At 50.0% G+C, this 19,321-nt stretch overlaps 1 protein-coding gene across 1 annotated transcript in view; it reads right to left on the bottom strand.

The window, feature by feature from the left end:
• IGSF3 (immunoglobulin superfamily member 3) overlaps positions 1-17,665 on the bottom strand; it is a 92,873-nt gene extending 75,208 nt beyond the window's left edge. The window contains exons 1-2 of the mRNA XM_032303637.1: positions 17,478-17,665; positions 16,135-16,808 (exon numbers count right to left, since the gene is read on the bottom strand). Coding sequence (XP_032159528.1) covers positions 16,135-16,177 — 43 coding nt within the window. The 5' untranslated portion in view covers positions 16,178-16,808; positions 17,478-17,665. The remainder of the gene's footprint in view (positions 1-16,134; positions 16,809-17,477) is intronic.
• Between the last annotated feature and the right edge of the window lie 1,656 nt (positions 17,666-19,321).

Below are 19,321 nucleotides of genomic sequence, written 5' to 3'. Positions count from 1 at the left end.
AGTTAGCAATGCCACTCCATTACAACAGCAGATCTAGCTTCCATGACGCTCTCCCAGCCAAAGGCAGAGCGAGCGAAGTCTGATGCTGGGAGGAGGCCCTCCTCCCCTCGTGGCCACACGCACGGTCCCTGCCTCTCAGTACCAAGCATGTTCTGGCTGGGTGGGAGGGTCGGGGGGGCGAGCTGGGGAAGGGAAGAAATGCAGGAGTACCAGCTCTTAGCTGCCTTCCTTCCCCAGGAGATGACGCCTGTTACTTCCTCACCCATCTCACTGACCCCACAACACTGCGAACCTGGAGGAGTGTGTACAGATCTGTGTTATCCCTGCCACATCATCCTAAGTCCCGGTCTTTCATTCCCAAGGCCTAACCCGTATTTTGAGAAGAATTCAAGGTCCCATTGCTTAGATCTTCCATCATCACCTCAAAAGCCCGGTGACAGAGACCAGACAGCATCGTCCTAAACTCGATCCCCTCTTTCAAATTTCCATTTCACGTCATTTCCCAAGCCACACACCCAGAGACTTCGAGGCAGCTTCTAGACTTCCCCTTCGCGCCACACTCAATCACGCCTTCTCTCAGCAGTTATGTGACTCCTTTCCCATTCTCCTCTGCTACCTTCCTCCCCTACCTACCACTTTCACCTCGCATCTCACCGCCCAGAACTGAATTATTCCACTTGGCTTTTCCCGTCTCCCCTTCTGACCAGCCTGGTACATGGCTGCCTCCCCTTAACCCTCACGGTCCCCTTTCCCAGCTTCTTCCCTGCTCCCAACCCTCTCTCCACTGCATGGGTCAAGGGTCACCTTCTGAGCCTGCAGCTGGCCATGCTCTAGAATCTGACTGTGGCATTAGTCAGGACATAATCTCAACTGTTCTCCAGCAGTGCCACGTCCACTCCTGTCCCTGCAGGCCTGCTCATGCCATCCGCTGCCCGGAATGCCCTTCTGCTCTTCCCACACAAATCCTAATCCCACCTCAGGATCCCGTCCAAACACAGTTGCCTCGCTCCAGCTTTGCCTACCCATGGACTTAGCTCCCTCCTTTCTGGCTTACCCGAGGGCTCAGCACTGGCTCTGAAGAGAGTGCCTTCTGATGATCAGCTGAACTGTACTGTTACGAATAAATCCTACGTCCTGCTCCTCTGAGGGAGTGTCTAATACAGGTGGCCTTCGACTATAAGTAGCAGAAAACACCAACTCAACTGGCTGAAACAGAGAAGACAGGAAGTACGGAGCTCGACCTGCTCAACGTTCAGTGGCTCTGGATCCTCTCCCTCTAACGGCTCAACAGCTTTACTTTCCTCATGGTGACATGATGGCTGCCTCATCTCCAAGACTCTAGTGGAAGGAGCTGTCCTACTTCTATGTTTCTAAGAGAAGACATTTTTCCTAGAATCACCACAGCGATCTTCTCCTCGTATCTCACTGGCCACGAACGACTCTGTCACTCACTCACGTCTACACTTCGGGTCTCCATAACTGGCTTAGATTGGTCAGCTTTTACTCTGGAGCCAGAGGTGGGGTCACTTTTCCTTGAGGGGTACCGGAAGAGAGACATGACTTTCAAACCAAATGAGGGCTCTGCCGTCAAGAACAGAACAGCTGTTGTGGAGGTAACCAAGGATCTGCCATAGGCTGGGACCAACAAAACACATTTGTGTTTTCCGAACTCACCACCCCCATCCTGTGCTGGCACATAAGACGCTCAACAGCGAGCTGTGCCGTTGAGCCAAACTAGAAATTATCCTGTGGGTGTGAGAAAATAGTGAGCATTACAATGGAGTGGCACAATTGGACATTTGTGCAGAGAAACCGGAAAGAGGGCCAATAAATCCAATCAGATGCAAAAAAAGTACTCAGCAGAGGAGGTTTGGGAAGCTCTGGTCCCATCCCTAGGCTGGGCCCAACTCCCAGTTCCCTGGATAGGGAGTAGGCCACGGGCCAGAGCCCTGGGCTTCTCCCAGCAGGGCCCAGCTGGGCCTTCTCCTCAGTTCAACTCTTGCCTCCAATGGGCCCGTGATCTACAAGACCAGCCCACAACCTGGCAGGCACAAATGAAGCTCACAATGAGGGCTATCAGTGCCTAGCGAGTCACCAAGCACTTTGTGGGCACACATGGATCTGTTAACTATGAGACCGCGTGAGGTCTGGGCTGGAAATGCAAGCATTCCCTTTCCTCTGGACTAAAGAGATGGCCCCTTCGGTTGCCCCGATGGGGCTCTCATCCCTCATTCCTCTTGGGCAACCCTGCTCAGATCTTTGTCTTCATCTCATTTTTCCAGCACTTTCTTCTGGAGTCTCTGGGCCACAGATAGCACTCCGGGCCCCAGATACACATGCCTCCACCTGAGGCTGGGAAATATGCCAAGAACTGCACAGAAAACACACGTACCACAAGGCTGTGAAGTCCCACTGGTGCACCATCTCTACCTGACGTCACAGGGCCGCGAGTTTTGGCTCCTGGAAATTTCAGAGTTCCTTCTCCAGTACCATAGCGGTCATCTCCTTGGCTAACGAGAACTGTGTTAAATGCAGCGTACTCTAAGAGCTCAGTGGATTATAATACATATTCAAAATTCAATACATATTGACTGAAGAGCTATTACGTTGAACCTTATGACACTGCTGATATTCAACTGTTACTGACCTACAAATGGGGCAATGTTGCAGAACTCAATCTAGTATCTCCTCCATGCCAGGCAACAGGCTAGGAAGGGCTTGGGACACCGTGGCTGACAACACCCACAGAGTCCCTGTGCTCATGGGGCTTACAGTCTAATGCATTAGACCGTGCATTACAAAGTAACATACTGTCTAGCTTCGTTCCTATAATTAACAATATGTGTTTTAAACAATATGTTTAAACAATATGTTTTAAACAATATGTTTTAAACATATTATAAACAATATGTTTATTTGTGGACTGCTTGACTTCTTTGCTAGCCTATAAAGCTACACAAGGATGGTGATCGTTGTCTTTTCTATATAACACACTGCCAAGCACGTGGCAGAAAAGATCAGGTATTTGCTCAACTTACTGACTCATGTTAAGATAGGTAAACTCAGGTGCTGCAGCAGCATGGGGGTGGGGGGAGGGTAAGATCAAGGCCTTGACTAACTTGGGAGTTCTGATATTGCTAATAGGGTTGAATTAGGTCTTCGCGAAACAGGTCTGTATACCATACAGAGTCTACCGGCAGCGAACATACACAGGGTTTCACAGGGACTACTTAAAATACTTAAGAGAACAAACTGTTTTCATGCACAATCCAGTTTTTCAGAAGCTCCATTTACATAAACAATTGGTACACTAATTGCAAATCATTCTTATTTCTCTCCTGAAGCAGGATCCCCAAGGATCTTTTATTAGGCGCTCTATTAGCCTCGTTTGAGTTACAGTATTTACTTAAAAGTAATAACAGTGAAGTTCTTGGAAAATATTTGGTAATTCAAACATTTTTCTAATTTTAAACTAATCCTCATTAGTCTCCATTTTTAGGGATTTTACCATCATATGGAAAGAGAGTACCAAAGCCTGCACTGCGGTAATATTCGCCAAACTCCTTTGCAGGAAGACACTTCTGACAGCGAGAACCCGAGCTAACCACCGAAAGGGTTGAAAACAGCACAGCAAGAAATGACAATCTTAAGAGTGACTGTAAGGGGCGCCTGCTGGCTCAATGGGTTAAAGCCTCTGCCTTTGACTCAGGTCATGATCTCAGGGTCCTGGGATCAAGCCCCGCATCGGGCTCTCTGCTCAGCAGAGAGTCGGCTTCTTCCTCTCTCTCTGCCTGCCTCTCTGCCTACTTGTGATCTGTCAATTAAATTAAAAAAAAAAATAAAAGTGCTAAACCGGGCACTCATGTTGAAGAGTGACCGTAATCCAATTTAGTCTAATCAATGACACACACACAAAGTCACGTCCCATTTCTAAGCAAAGCACATGAAAACTGTAGAACCTGCACCCCCTGACCTTTCTGATTGACCTGCTATAACATAATGACAAATGTCGGTGAACAGCACTGACCAACAGGCCTCTTGTCTGTCTTGCAGCCTGTCTGAGAGAGCCAGCCCCAGACACACTGCACAGACATCGGTGAACTTGGCTGGTATCTTCCTGCGTGTTTGGCCTCTCGTCCTCTGCACCGGCTCTGAGATTTACTGACACGCTGGTCACATTCACGGAGCATCTCGAACGCTCTTGCCATGGCAAACGATCAGCAGGCCCTCTCCCCAGGCCGAAAGCCAACAAAGATCTGTCGCCAGCAAGGAGGAGGCCAGACCCTCTGAAGGATGCCAGAGTCCCCATCCCGCCTTCTCTGCAGAACCTCGCAAATCTCGCGGATGCAGGCAGGATGATCGGGGTTGGAGGAGATTATGCTCTGAATGTCTTAAGAGATTAGATACTTAAAATCCTCCACATGACTTCAGTCATCCCCGTTACAGATGACAGAGTAAAAGCCTACTTGATTAAAGCTGAAGACCTATACATTTGCAAAAGGGAAAATAGGCAGAAGGAAACAAGAGTCAGATTACTGATGGGCACAGCACCAGCTCTGGGACATCGGGGGCTGCTGAATAAATTATGACAAGGAGGCACATGCAGTAATCACAGACTCACCATAAATACCGCAGCCCTCAAGGCTCTCTCGTATTCACTTACTTTCCCCCAAAGCATAGATTGAATCTGGCCTTGTCCTCAAAGGAGGCCTGGCTCTCCCCAAATTCCAAATATGGAAAATTACAGCTCTTCTGTGGTGATGGGGGGAGGGGAGGTAAAAGTGGAAAAGCAAATGTTTGTATTACATCATGTTTTCATTTTAAAACAAAGGCTGCGTACACCAGACTCCCTCTCTGCTCTGTGAGGGGTGGTCTCCAGTCCCTCCACTCCCCCAGCCCAGGCCTATGGCAGTCCCTTCCTCACCTCCAGAACACTTGCCCTTTAAGAGAAGAGGATTACACAGGAGATCCCTAAGGATTCTCTCCAAATACATTCAAGCCCAGAGGCACATGAGTTCTTAATCTACTTTCTCTCTTCCAGAAGTTCACCAGCGGGTGGAGAGCTGCTCAGAAAGGCTGTAATACGTGTGAGAAAGGAGTTTCAGATGCTGTTCCTCCAGCCAGCAAGGTACCAGGACCCCCAGCAGGGGGCCACAGCCCATTCTGACACAGGGACAAAGAAAGAGCTAGGCAGGGCACTCAGATGCAAGCTTGCTTGTTGGTAATGGAAGACTAGAAGGCAGATGGCAACACTGTCCAGCATGCTTCCTTGGATACTAAAACATCAGAAGACCTTAAGACACTATTTAGCAAATCATCTCTAAATAGCATCCTAAAGGGTGGTCTAGATTCAGGAGAAGCCTAGAATGACTCCACATGCCATCTCTGATAATCTAACCGACATGTCCATGTGGGAAGCAGAACCCCCAAAAGACCAGCCAACTCCCAGCCAACACAAAACCAGCATGGAACAAATCCGATGAGGCACACCAGGAAGACCTTGGAAAAGCGCTGCCTACGGGGAGGAGGAGGGCTCCATCCAGACGCTCTGGGGAGCAGCAGCCACCAGCTTTGGAGCTGGGGTGACTCCCACCCAGCATAGTTTCCAACCTGCCTGGAACCTGCTACTTGGGGGACTGGTAGAGAAAGGGGAAGCAATGATCGATGAATGTTTAGGGGTAGCAGCCCTGGGTCAGAGGACAGCATCTGGCAAGGTGCAGGCCTGGAAGAGCCTGGACCACCCTGAGTAGACACAACAGTTTCTGGAACCCAGGCCCAACACTGGAGGGGGCCCTGAGCTGTCCCCACAGCCTCCCCCGACAAGGCTCCCCGAGGGGAGCCACTCTGTAGGAAAGTAGGGAGGAGGAGTATAAGACAGGAGACACATCGAGCTTACCACCACCACAGCCCCCACATGAAGGGTCCTCAGGAGAAACCCTGGTGTGGAAGCCGCCTCCGGCATGATCGGATGTATGTGATTGCTCTATTTTTCTTTTGTTCTGGCTTCCTAGAAATTCAGAGCTGAGGACGAAATTCCCAATTCCCAGAGACAGACAATATCCGCAGCAGTAAGTAAGGACATTCCACGTATCCAGGACTTGGGATATTTGTGTATTTTCAAAAGAAAGAATTTGCGCTCGCGGGGCCACCCACCCCAGTCGCCCCCAATCAGTGGCACTCATGTCTTACTCCTTCAGAGGCCACTGTCGGGGCCGAGGGGGCATATGTAATTCACAGCTGCTAAAGCAGAGTTGAAAAAAACCAGGAGGAAAAGATGTTCAGTAACAGTAAGAGAAAAGACATACCTCAGGGACAGAAAAGAGTTCCCCCACGTCAGAGTGTTATTAATTAATTTTTCTATTTATTAAGATTAAAAATACAGATCCTGTGACTTTTTAAAATGTTTCTCACGATTTTACCTTTCCATTCTTAGTTATGGGAGGCAACCGAATGAGGAGCTGCTTGGAATCCACACTTGAATATTTGCTGGATGAATAGACCAAAAGTCTTCCTAGGAAAGTCGTGTAAGTGGTTTCTAGCAGAACAGCAGTCTCGGGTTGGGGAAGAGCAGGTCAAACCCCGATGCTGAAGAAAGGTTGACTACGATACATGAATCCAACCAGCATCCCTCCAAAATGGGCACTATTTTAAAAATCAGGTCTAAAGGTGACCGATCCAAGAAACCTGCTTTTGCTTCCAGGGATTTAAAGAAAGTCACACCAGTGAACCTGAGAAGTAACCCAACACTTTGAAATGATAATCTTTTTTTACAGAAATAGCTGCTTCCGGAGGGATAGAGAAAAAAAAAAAAGTGTTCTTTTGGGTCTTAAACGTCTGGTAGCCGGTAACCTCAGCAGTTACTCTAGTCCAGTTCATTCTAAATGGAAGAATCATTGGGGAATTGAAAATGCAGGAAAACTTCCCTCATTTTCCCCCCAGTCTATGAAAAAATATGAAACTTGACTGAATTAGATCCCAAACCCAATATTTATGGTTATTCTCTTAACAAGTTTTAAATATGCTTCATTTGAATTCAACATAATTTCAAAATTATAACTAAAACAGTCAACAAAATATGTGTGTACCTAATTTGTTAAATGTATGTGTTTGGGGAGAAAATACTCAGAACAAACAAGTCAATTCTTTTCATTAAGTACATTAAAATTTAAGGGTAGTGTTTATATTATGACTCTTGATACGGCAAGACAAAATTATTCCGTGATATAGCTATTGAATGAGGCTCACTACTCCCCAATGATTTCACAAATTACAGTTCCAACTAGCTATAAAATAACCAAATCAGTTCTGATATGGCCATAAAATTAAGCCTGAAAAAATAGTGAGGTAAATCACCCCTTTAAAATCAAGTTGTTGAACAATATGTTCTGTATGATTCTATTTCTGTCAGAAAAAAATCTATATTGGTGTGAATATATGCATAGAAATTATTAAAAAAAAGATTTGGAAGAATATTTATCACACTGTAAAGAATATATATCAGACTCAGTAAGGGACATAGGGTGGAGAGGGGAACTTTCACATTTTACCCTCCATCTCCACTGTCTAGATTTTTTATTCACAACTATATTCCCCTGTTATCTCTGTCAACAACTTAAAATCCAAAAAACAAAGCAAACAATAGAAGCTACCTTCTGAAATTGAAACCAATCTCTCATCATCTTATTTTTATACAATATTATACCCTAAACACTTTATTTGTTGTTTTAAATTATGAGTTAATTCCAATCAAGTCTTCAGTAAATTTAAGATTGATGGGATCGTTACATCTAAGAAGTTGTGAAACTTCTCTAGAAGTCTTTAAAAAAAAGTGGAGGAGGTTGTCCCTGAACAGGACAAGTGTGGACTGACCTACAGCAATGGCTGGTTTTTCAGCTCCATACTGAAAGTCCTTCCTAGCAAAGTCAGTCAAGGTCACTGATACAATCAACAAATGGGCAAACACCGTCTAGGTTATCCAAGGACCCGGGGCTCTCAAAGTAACATGTGGGGTAGGAAAGCTGGCCGCCTCAGACATTTCAAAACACCCGACAATGACTCCACAGATACAGGGCTAAGGTACCCAACAGATAAAGACATGTGCGTCCTTTGGTCACCGGCAATGCAGCGTGTCAGATTAATGTTGCTTTAGAGCTGAACAATATCACTAGAGCAAGAGCAAGCAATCATAGTGGTTACCACGTAGGAGAAACAGATTAATTACTACTTAATGCTGAGAGACAGAAGACTTCAAATGGATGGGGCGCCTGAGGGAAGGGAAGTTAATAAAAAGGGGTCCGTGAGAAGGAGGCCAACAGCCTGCCTCATGACACATTTCTGTTGCCAGCACGCCACAGGCCGGGATCCAATGCCCTCAGGGCAGAGACTGTGTTCTCAGAAGTCACCAAGAGAAAGGAGGCATGGAGTGCCCTCCAAAGAACGGGAAAATGGGTGCTACAGACAAAAACAGTATTAAACACACAAAAATAAGGCCAAGTTTAAGCAATCCTGAACATGCTCCCAGACGTCAAAGAATCAGATTTGGGGAAAGAACACACAACTGGTATCGGATTCTCCCCCAATCCCCTACCCCGTTTTAATAAAGGGAAGGCCTAGGGACCTGAAAGTCAAGGGGAAGAGGCCACGCATTTCTTTGAGTTCACAATTTTGTTAGAATGTCTTTGCCCTGGGGCACCTGGGTGGCTCAGTGGGTTAAAGCCTCTGCCTTTGGTTCAGGTCATGATCTCAGGGTCCTGGGATCGAGCCCTGCATAGGGCTCTCTGCTCTGTGGGGAGCCTGCTTCCCTCTCTCTCTGCCTGCCTCTCTGCCTACTTGTGATCTCTCTCTCTGTCAAATAAATAAATAAAATCTTTAAAAAAAAAAAAAAAAAGAATGTCTTTGCCCTGACGATGTTCTGATGGATTCATGAAAGCTCTTTCCTTGGTACAGGAACAGGGGAACAGGTCCCCTTCACTTCCACTCTAGACCCTCACCTGCAGGAATGCCTCCTACCCTCCCTGGCTACTTCTCCAGAGGTCCTCCAGAACACCCACTTACAGCTCTCTGGTATCTTCCTTCCACCTCAGATCCAAATACCCAGACGTCATGCCAACTGACTGACTGCTCCTTCCGGCAACAGCCACTGACACTCACGTCAGACTTCTCCAGTCCTTGGGAAACCTTCTCAAAGCAGCTGCAATGCGCCCATGGTGGCCTCCAGCCCCGCAATTCTGCCAGATCCTCCTTGTCCTATTACTCAAGAAATGCCTAACATTCCAGCTCTTCCAGAAAGCCTTTCCAGACTGACCACTCACTCACAAGCTACTCCAGCCTCATCCCTCTCCTAGACAGAAGTTCCCTCCCTACTACTGCTGAGCTGAAAACAAGAACAAACTTGCCCACCCCCTCCTTCCCCAAAAGACACTTGTCCTCGGAGAGCACATAGTGTCATTGTCTTCCTGTCCATTTGCACAGGGATATACTGCTTGCTTTACTGCTGGCCTTAGAGGATCATCGCCTAGAAGACAGGGACATTGGGCAAAGCCTGGGTCACCTGGATGACGAGGAAGAGGAAATGTGGGGGGAGTTTAATTAAAGGGTTAATAGAGGATTAGACAGAAACTTTGTTTCAACTCTCATTATCACAAAGCCTGTTATAAAGGTTTTTCAAACACATCTGATCACTTTCCAGCCTGAGTAGAGTTAATATAATTTAATCTTTGATTTAGGATCTTGCAGTGCCCTGAGGCTCATCACTCTCTCCTGCTACTATAATTATAGATGCGGAAGATGTAGAGACTGGACGGATGGTGGCCTGGAAGTCAATTTCTGGAATAAATCCTTGCTACCACATCTTGCGATTTTTGCCTTTCGGAAAGAGGAGTTCAAAAATAAAAAACAAAATCTCCCTTAATTGAAGGTTCCAGTTCAGGGAGGTTCATTGCCATGGTCTTTGTTAAGTGCCCACCACTGTGGCCCACAATTAGTCACTTAATAAAGCGTTCTTGATGAGGGAATTTGGCAACATGTGATTTTCTACAAATGGAAGCTTGATTTTGACGCAACCACTCATTTCTTTGAAAATCAGGGGGCATTCACACACAGGTGTCCTAAATTTCCTTAAATTAAAAACCAACCCTTCGCGAGGAGTTAGCTGTGCTCACTTTCAAGCAGCAAAGAAACAGGTGTCCAATCACGGCAAATGAAGAGCTCCCGAAGGAACCTAAAAATATTAATCAAGGAGCCATAATGGAGGGCGCACGAGGCCAGGGACCAGGGGAGGCCAGCAATGGCGCCACTTCATTCAGTTTCCAGGCCAGGGCTCAGCGGAAGTGGTCCGCCTGGGCTCCGGGAGACCCAGCCTAAGCCCAACTCCCAAACTCCTTACAGTCGAAGGCAGTTCTGTGTGCCCTCATCATCCCAGGTGAACTGGACCCTAAAACCACCGCCAGTCATTTCTCGAGACCCTACAGGGCCACCCTACCACCGTTACGACTGCTGTCTCCTCTGCGCCGTGAGGATTCTACTGGGAACAGAATGCTCCCCGCATGGAAACCCTGCCCGTTTCAGAAAGCTAATGAAGTCCTCTCACACGGCGTGCTCCCGGCAACCACCGCCTACACTGAACTTCACTTTGCACTTCACAGGGGTCCTTGAACAGAAGTCAGGAGCTATGGGAACTTGAATGGGAAAGAAAAATACGCCTTTATTTTCAACTAACCTCTTTGTGAATGTGGACCTCTTTGTGAATGTTTGATTATGGACGCAGGCAGCCGTCATGACGATGTCTCTAGGACCTGTGACTCTGTCACAGCAAAAATCACACATGCTTTCATATCACATCATGGTTGACACTGATACCTCAACATACCGTTTTCGTGCCTCGCTATGCCATAATTACAATAATTGTTGGACCTGCTGCTAGAGGCTCGTTATTTAATGTGTTACTAAAGAACCGTATTGCTATAATCATAAATTGGTTTAATGTTTTGATGACTATATTTCAATATAATTGATTTCCTTTGTTAGCCTATGTGTTTTTATTTGAGCATTTCAAAATGTTCTCCAGGGAAAGGGTCCAGAGGTTTCACCATACTGCCCCAAGGATCCAGGGCCCAAGAAAGATGAAATGTCACCCTGTTTGTCGACATTTTAAAAGCACAAGTTCTAGAGCCCAACTTGGATTCAGATCTAGGCTCTGCCCATCTCTAGCACTTGTCCTTTGAGCAAAACGACCTGAGCTCCCTGAGCCTTGAGTTTCCTTGTCCTGGGCAAGGAAGAATATCGAAACCATTTAGTCATCAAAAAATTAACTGAACAGGGGCACCTGGGTGGCTCAGTGGGTTAAAACCTCTGCCTTCGGCTCAGGTCATGATCCCAGGGTCCTGGGATCCAGCCCCACATCGGGCTCTCTGCTCAGTGGGGAGCCTGCTTCCTCCTCTCTCTCTCAGCCTGCCTCTCTGCCTACTTCTGTCAAATAAATAAATAAAAATCTTTTTTAAAAAAATTAACTGAACACCTACTTACTTTGTGCCAGGCATAAGGCTGAGTTCTGGGGCTACAGCAGTGAACATGACAGGGAGGGTCCTCCGTATGGAAGGGCTTTGCTCCGCCAAGTGTCTAGCAGTGACTGGCACACAAGTGGACTAAAAGCACTACGGTCACTACTGTTAAAATCACAACACTGCCTGCGTGATTGTATGTAGATTTATGTTGCTTCCCATTGTAACAACTATTGGCTCATCTGGCTCGTGCCCTCCTGGTAAGGCTTCTTAGGGGCCAGGCGCTGGGCCACAGAGTCACAGAGGGGCAGCTGGTGAGATGGAAGAACACGGGCTTTGGACCAGAAGATCTTGGCTTCAAAACCCTCTGCTGTCACTCACTAGCTCTGTCGCTCAGCCAGCAAGCCACTGCTAACCCTCCCACATCTGTTCTCTTCTCGGAATCCTCAGTTTTTAGCTGGTCAGAATTAAGGATGCCATTTCTCAGGCCCCCTTGCCGCCGAGTACAGTCATGCACTCAAGTTCTAGCCAACAGGGGTATAAGCAGAAGAGGGGAGGGCAACCTTCCAGAAATGTCCTTAAATTATGAAGTTTTGCCCTTCACCAAGCCTTTACCCCCTTCATGATGGCTGGGGCTAGCACAGCCGCCTCAGATCATGCCATGACCTTGGGAATGGAGGCATGCAAAAGGGACGAGACAGAAGGGGCCTGGATCCCTGCCATATTGAGCTAGTACAGTAGTCTTCCTGAGGCAGGTTCCTTAACCTCCCTGGACCTCAGTAGCTCCATCTACACACAGGTGATGCTGGGAGTCCTCTATCTAGTGAGTGTATGTGGAGGACTTCATGAGACGGGGCTCGCTTCACAGCCAAGGCCAGAGCTAGGAGAGGTGGTATCATTACTGCTCTTCCCTTACTGCAATGCAAAGTGCAGGGCATGACGGCATCTTAACACGGCCTGGGGGGGCATAGTGGTGACTCAGTAACTCGCAGAGTTGAAAGACCTCCTAGCCAGTCTAGTCCTCCTGATAATTCCCTTCTTAGGCACCCCGGTCAAATGGTCCCCAGGAAAGGGACAGTGTACCACCCCTGCAACAACGGCTAGGGACGGTGTTTGTTCACCCATAAATCACGATCTTCAGAACTCATCCCCTGACCACCCCCAAGCTGCTTCACTTGTGTCTTCTGCCTTTGATCATGAGTCCTGCTTCCGAGCTCACTCTCACCAGAACATCAAAGTTCCCTTCAATCTCTTTTGGAAGAACCCTCTGGCCTCCTCCCTAGCTAACAGCGTGGTAAGGGATCACTGCCTCGGTCCCATCCTATTCAAGCAAGCAGCCTCTCAAACTCGACACATGAAATTTGCCGCCGCTGGAGGAGACGACGAATGGTCATGAGCCAGCTACAGGTTCTCCTGGGCTGATCCACAGATGTCCCAATCTCCTCTTTCCAGGCTCACACTTTTAAAGCTATTCCGTCTTGTTTGCGACATCAATCAGCACTGGCCTAGGAGGCGTAACTCTTCATGGCTATGCAAAACCGAAATCTGCTTTATGGGCCTGAAACTTACAATCATCTTTCTGGATCGTCCCCTTCCTGTTCTTGCAGACACAAATCCTAGTCTGTCTCTCCCACATGGCTGTCATTTTGCCACGTCCCTGTCACTCATGCAGGCTGCTGCCTGGCACAGCCCCGGCCCCCTCTCCCTCTCTCCTCATTCCCTCCTTTTTCACACGCACGCCACAGTCATGCCACGGTCACACCAGCCCCTGCTGGTGCTCGCTCTCTCTCTCTCTCTCTCTCATCTTCTGCCCCTCTGGCTCTGCCCATTCTCAGCAGCGGAGACTTCACTAACCCTCGTGGCTCAACCAGGCCTGGGCATCAGGTGGCTCTGGAATTGGCACAAGGGTGGCCATGGCAGCCAGTGGCTCCCAAGCTGGGTGGGGCAGCCAGCGCTGCAACAGGAAGAGACAAGACACAGCGGTCACTGTGGCTTCGGGGAGGACAGACACAAGGGCAGGAGTCAGCCCCCAGACAGGCCGAAAAGGAGGAACCTGATCCAAAATCCGCGACGCTGGCAAAGGAAAGGAGCACAAAGCGTGGGTCCACAGGTGCGGAGGTAGTTGGTGGCATGTGGGAGATGGACCCTGGGTCCGCCCTCAGGGCCTGTCACCGGGCTTTCTGACTCAAACTGCTGTTTCTGGAGGCTGACAGCACCTGTACCCGTGCCACTGTGCAGACTACTTAGCCTCATCCTACTTTGTACAAACAAAATTTGATTCTGGGTGTGTGACCCACATGAGCACAAAACCTTGGGATTCTTTGCTCTTTGAAATTCACATTACACATTAATTTACATTACACAGCAAGAATGCTGACGCATGAATCAGCCCACACCAGACTGCAAGCAGGAAATAAGACCCCCAACCTGGGTTTTGTTCCCTCCCCAGACACCCAGACACCTCCAGTTCTCCAAGGTTGGGGGGGGGGTAGCAAGAGCCCCTCCCCACCCCTGCTGACAGTCACTCAGTGATGGGAGAAGTTGTGCCTTCAGCAGCAGGATGTAAAGCACCAGACACACCCACACTTCTAAACCTTCCCACCCTCACCCACGGCTGGTCCTCTGGTCGGCAGCCAGTGCTCCCTTTCGCGGCCACCTTGAGGCTCCTTTCCTTCCCTCCCCGGCACCTGTTTCTAAGGGGGCGAGAGGGGAGGCAAGAGAAGAGTGTCAGGGCCCAAGGACCAGTCCACAGAGTGGCCCAGAGCGCGAGCCGCAGAGGGACCTGCAGGAGGCCTCCCATTTCTAGAGCAGCCAGAACAAACAAAAGGCACAAATGTCCCATTTCCTTGTTTTGCCATTGGTGGCTCCTTCTCCTGCCCTGGGCCCCACCCTTCCACCCAGCCCTCTATCCCACTTAGCCATACCACCTCCTCCAACTCCCCAGGGCCTTCCTTGTTTGTCCTCTTGAATCCACATGAATCACTAATTACTGATTTAAACCCAGACACAAGTCAATGACAAATCCAGTATGAACAAATATCAATGGGATATTCAGGACTGGTGCACAGAGAGCTATCTGCTTTCTTAACTCTGCCTGAGCAGAAGGGAGACACGGGGACACCTTATCCTCACCCACCCTTGAGCACGGCACCGACGAACCTGCCAGGGGACCCTGTGTCTGAGTGTGTGCCAGGGCGGACAGGGCTGGCACTAATGAACTCACACACTGGTTCTTTCACTTGGAACTACCTGGGAGAGCAAAAAGACTGATGCCTGGCTCACCCTCCCGGAGAATCTGGTTTCATTGGTCTGGGGTTGCTGCCGGAGATTGGGACTTTTAAAAGCTTTCCCCAGGGATTACGACATGCACCCAAGTTTAAGAATCACTGACTGCACACGTTTATTATGTGTTCCAGACATTTTTCAAAGCAGTCAAGGTATTCAGGACACCTTATAGGCTTTCACTGTCAAGGTAGTCCTTGGAGGTATCATCCCATTTTACTGAGGTTTATAGGACCATCACAATGAGGCTCAGATTCAAATCAGGCTCTCAAACTCCAAAACCTGTTCTTTCCACCCAACTGTGAACTCCAAAAAGCATACAAACAACGCATCAGAGCAATCTCCACTGCCAGCAGGTCATGAATAAACTCTGTAAATGCCAAATATCTAGATTCGGAAATGCAGACACCATAGGCAGCCATGGTGACCTCTTCACTCAGGGGACAGAACCACACAGAGAGGTCAGAGGGTGGGCTCCTGTGCGAGCTCTGGGGAGATGGACAGAAAGGATGCATCAGATCCTGGCTAGGAAGTTTATCCTAGACCCAAGATGTGTCCTCAGATACTACACACAAGCCGATGTTTGATGGTATAGAAAGTATGGGCAAGGGGGGACGGGGGCTCCGCAATGGGAAGGGGATCCCTAGGGCAGGTATCAAGGGTTTACCTCTTGGGACCACAGTTCCTCACCCTGCTCTAAGCATTCTGGCCTTCTGTAGGGGCACTAAAACCATTCCTAACACATTCCCACGCAAGCAGCTTCCCCTCCTCCAGTCTCTCTTCTTCCAGAACTACACTCTGAGATTCCTTGGTGAGGGGACATAAGACTGGTATCCTCAAACACTTTTAGGCTCCAGGCCACTCAGGCAGGGCAATGCATCCCTTCGCCACCCTACCCCACCCATGACTACTCCCCCCCCCACCAAAAAGGCAGAACAAAACAAAAAACGCAGCATCATTACCACCAAACCAACTTTCCCCACAGTAAGAATAATGCTGCCACTTTGAATTTGGAATTAATGTGGACAGCGGGTAAGACACTGAAGTTTATAAGGCAAATGGAGTCCCTAAACCACTGACACGCAGATGGAGGGATCTCACCGCAAGGCAAGGCTTGGGACAGACACTTCGAGGACAGTAGATGTTCCTTCTTAAAGACAGCAAACAATATCTCACCGTTCCTCCCGGGTCAGAATAGGGCCTCTTGGTACCCTATTCCAACCTGTGATACATATCTGCTGTGTGCCGGTGGCCCCCAAGCCAAGTGTTGATGGGAAAGAACCAAAAGGAATTACAGGAACCAACAGCAGGTTAAACTTTCACATCGATCGCACTGATAAGCAGAGCCACTTACCCAGCACAGCCAGACAACTCAGCACTGGGAAAAAGCACTTCATGTCGGCAGCAGAGAAGAGACACAACACAGGACGCTCCCTCTTCTCTTGCACTTAATCTCTCATTTCTGGCAATCCACTTATAGCTCCAGAGGACAGTTGTGGAAATAGAACGTAACTCAAAAAATGAAAACAGGTTAAAGAGAAGAGATCAGCAGGATGGGGGGCAGGGAGGCGGCCAGTGGCTTGTGTTGAACTCCCCTATGCTAAAAGAAGGGTCCAGAACAATTCTGAAGGCCCTCTAGGCTTCTGCCACATCCTGTGCCTTGCGGTTTCCACTGGAATTGTAGATTGCAGTGAATTAATCCTCAAGGAAAAGGGAAAAAAGAGTCTGAGAAAATCCTTTCATCCACTGATTATACAGAAATGTCCTTGGCTTCCCAGTGAAGGTGTCTGTAAGCTCCCTCATTCGGATTCCCCCAAGGAAACAGGGCAGGTTTTGTCAAAACCTCTGACAGCTAAATCGCCCCGGAATGGCACCGACTGTCTGGGTTTCTTCATCAAAAAGTCCGTCTCCATCCATGTCGGTAGGTCAGGGAGCTGCCACCTGCCCCACACCTACCCAGGACACACGAAGCAAGTTGGCGTTCTGCGGCCCCCGAGGCGAAGCCGGTCCCACAATGCCAGCAGATTTCTAAAACAAACACAACAGAGATGTATCAAAGGCGAACACGAGCGCCGCAAAAACGAGAGGCGCTGAGCGCTGGGCTGCTCGGGACGCCTGGGTCCCGTTCCCGGTTCAGGACAGTCAATCCGGGCGTTCTGACCTTGGGCAAGTCGCTACACCGGCCCCCGCCTCAGTTTCCCTGCCCGCAGCAGGGCAAATGCTGGAAGCCCGATTGTTCCAGCAATACTTTGCCCACATGCCTCACTCCAGGGAATTCCCTTCGCCTCCTGCCGAGCCCGGCGCCGCGGGGAGCCCCACCCTTCGCGGGGGCACAGCGGGAGGGGGCTCCGACGTGGGGCCGCCACTCCCGGTGCCAGCTCCGGCCCCCGCCCCAAACGTGGGAGCTCCGCGCGCGCCGCGTCCCAGGTGGCCCCGCTATTGTTTTACCTTCCCGGGTGTTTATTTTCGCTGATTGGAAAGAAAAGAGACGGAGGGAGAAGGGAGCGGAGGCTGCGCTTTCCGGGGCCGGGGCGCGCTCGCCCCGCGCCCGACCGGCCAGGGGAGGGTCTCGGGCCCGACCCCGGAGCGGAGCCGGCCCCGCGCCCGCCGCCGCCCTCCCCGCCCCCTGCCCCGGGTTCCCGGCTGCCCGCGCCGCCGCCCCTCCGCGCGCCGCCCGCGCTCCCACCGGATACTGACCTCGCCCCCGGCCCTCTCCCTCCGTGCGTCGGTCCGGCGGCCGGCAGTCTGGGCGCACGCCTCCGGGGACGCGCCGCCTTCTCCCTCTCCCCCCGCAGCCGCACCGGCAGCCGCGCTCCGGCCCCTCCCGAGTCCCCGCCCCTCCAGTCCGACCCGCTGCACCCGGTGGAGCCGCGCGCGGGGCGAGGGCGGTGGCCTGGGCGAGAGGCCCCGCCCTTGGCCCGCCCCTTCCCCCGCCCCCGGAGAAGAGCGGCCAGTCCCAGGGGCCCGGTGAGGGGCGGGGGGGGGGACGCGGGGGCCGCTGCTCTGTGGGGCGCACCTGCCCAGGGCAAGAGCCGCGCCAGGGCCTGGGCACTGGGAGCGTGTGGGCCGGACAGCCCTGAAAGTTAAGTAGGGCGTCACACGCAGGCTGCCGCGCCGTGGGCAAGCAGCACAAGGCCTTTCCCAAAGCCCAGCAAAGGACCCATCAGCCTTGAAGAGGGCAGCAAGGGAGCAGTGTCCTCTCTCCTGGAAATAAAAACAAAGCCCTTAACAGGAGACTTGAATCCGTTCATGTAGTGGAACCCCATACTGTGCTTCATTCTAGGGCAGAACTTCCTAGAAGTTGTGGCCGAATTGGACTCTGGACCCAACCTGGGTTCTAACCCTGGTTCTTCCACGTCCTTGCGGCCGACCTTGGAGTTACTTCACCTCTCTGGACCTTAGTTTCCCCATCTATTGTATGGGGAAATAGCCTGCCCCTACTAAATAGGGTTATGGGAGATGTCCATGGCACACTAGTAAAGCACTTCAGAATGGAGCCTGCCTCATCTTAAGCACTTGGTAAATGTAAGATATAATTATTTTATGAGGAACAGCCCTATCGAAACAAGTGCATTTTCATCCATTCAATACTTCATGAATACACACGCCAAAAGGTAACCAAGATACAGAAAGACAGTCCTGCCCTCCTGGAGTTTGCAGTCTACTGGGGAGACTATAAAAGGAGTAAGGCAAGAAAAGAACAAAGGGTTGAGGAAGCACATTCTAGGACCTGGACCCTGTGTTGCCGGGTTGGGTCATAAGGAGGAGGGCTTTGGTCAAATTGGGTCAGGTGCCTGGAAGGCTTCCTGGAGGAAATGAAAACCAGGTAGAATCCAAAAGAGCAGAAGGAGGCTGCGGAGGAAGGAGAGGAGGGAGGGAAAGAGTAACTGAGTCCGGACCCTGAATCAGTACCCTCCAAGACCTAGAGGGAGGAGAGAGCAGTCCAGTTAAAGAAGCCGAAATCTCCGTTGGGCACAAATTAGGCTGTAAGAAAGTGACAAGAAATGGCAGAGAAGAAATCTGGTCCTAGAGGGCTTTGTATGGTGTTTTAAGGGGTTTAGGCTTTAGGGACCCCTGGGTGGCTCAGTCCGGTGGCATGATCCTGGGGTACTGGGGCTGAGTCCCGCTTCAGGCTCCTTGCTCAGCAGGAAGCCTGCTTCTCCCTCTGCTTGCTGCTCCCCCTGCTTGTGCTCACTCTCTCTCTAATAAAGTCTTTCAAAAAAAGGGGGGGGTGGACTTTAACCCAGGGCAATGGTGAAACCCCTGAAGGTTCTGAGCAAGGCAGTACTGTTCCCATTTTAGAAAGACAACTCTGGCCTAGATGTGGAAGATGGGAGGGGAGGGAGTTCTAGTAGGTGTTGCTGAAAATCCAGACAAGAGATCCTGGTGACCAGGACCACAGAAGTAGCAAGAGGGAGGGAGAGATATGAGCAGGTCCCCTGGATATCAGGAAGTAAACTCCACGGAATGCCAGGTTGAAGGTGAGGAATGGGGCAGAAAAACCAGCTCCACCTCAAAAACTGAGATCAAGATACATAGGA

Source organism: Mustela erminea, chromosome 10 (genome assembly GCF_009829155.1).
Source record: "Mustela erminea isolate mMusErm1 chromosome 10, mMusErm1.Pri, whole genome shotgun sequence".
Taxonomy (NCBI): Eukaryota; Metazoa; Chordata; class Mammalia; order Carnivora; family Mustelidae; genus Mustela; species Mustela erminea.
The sequence above is the reverse complement of the archived record's forward strand: the minus strand, read 5'-3'. Positions and strand labels throughout refer to the sequence as shown.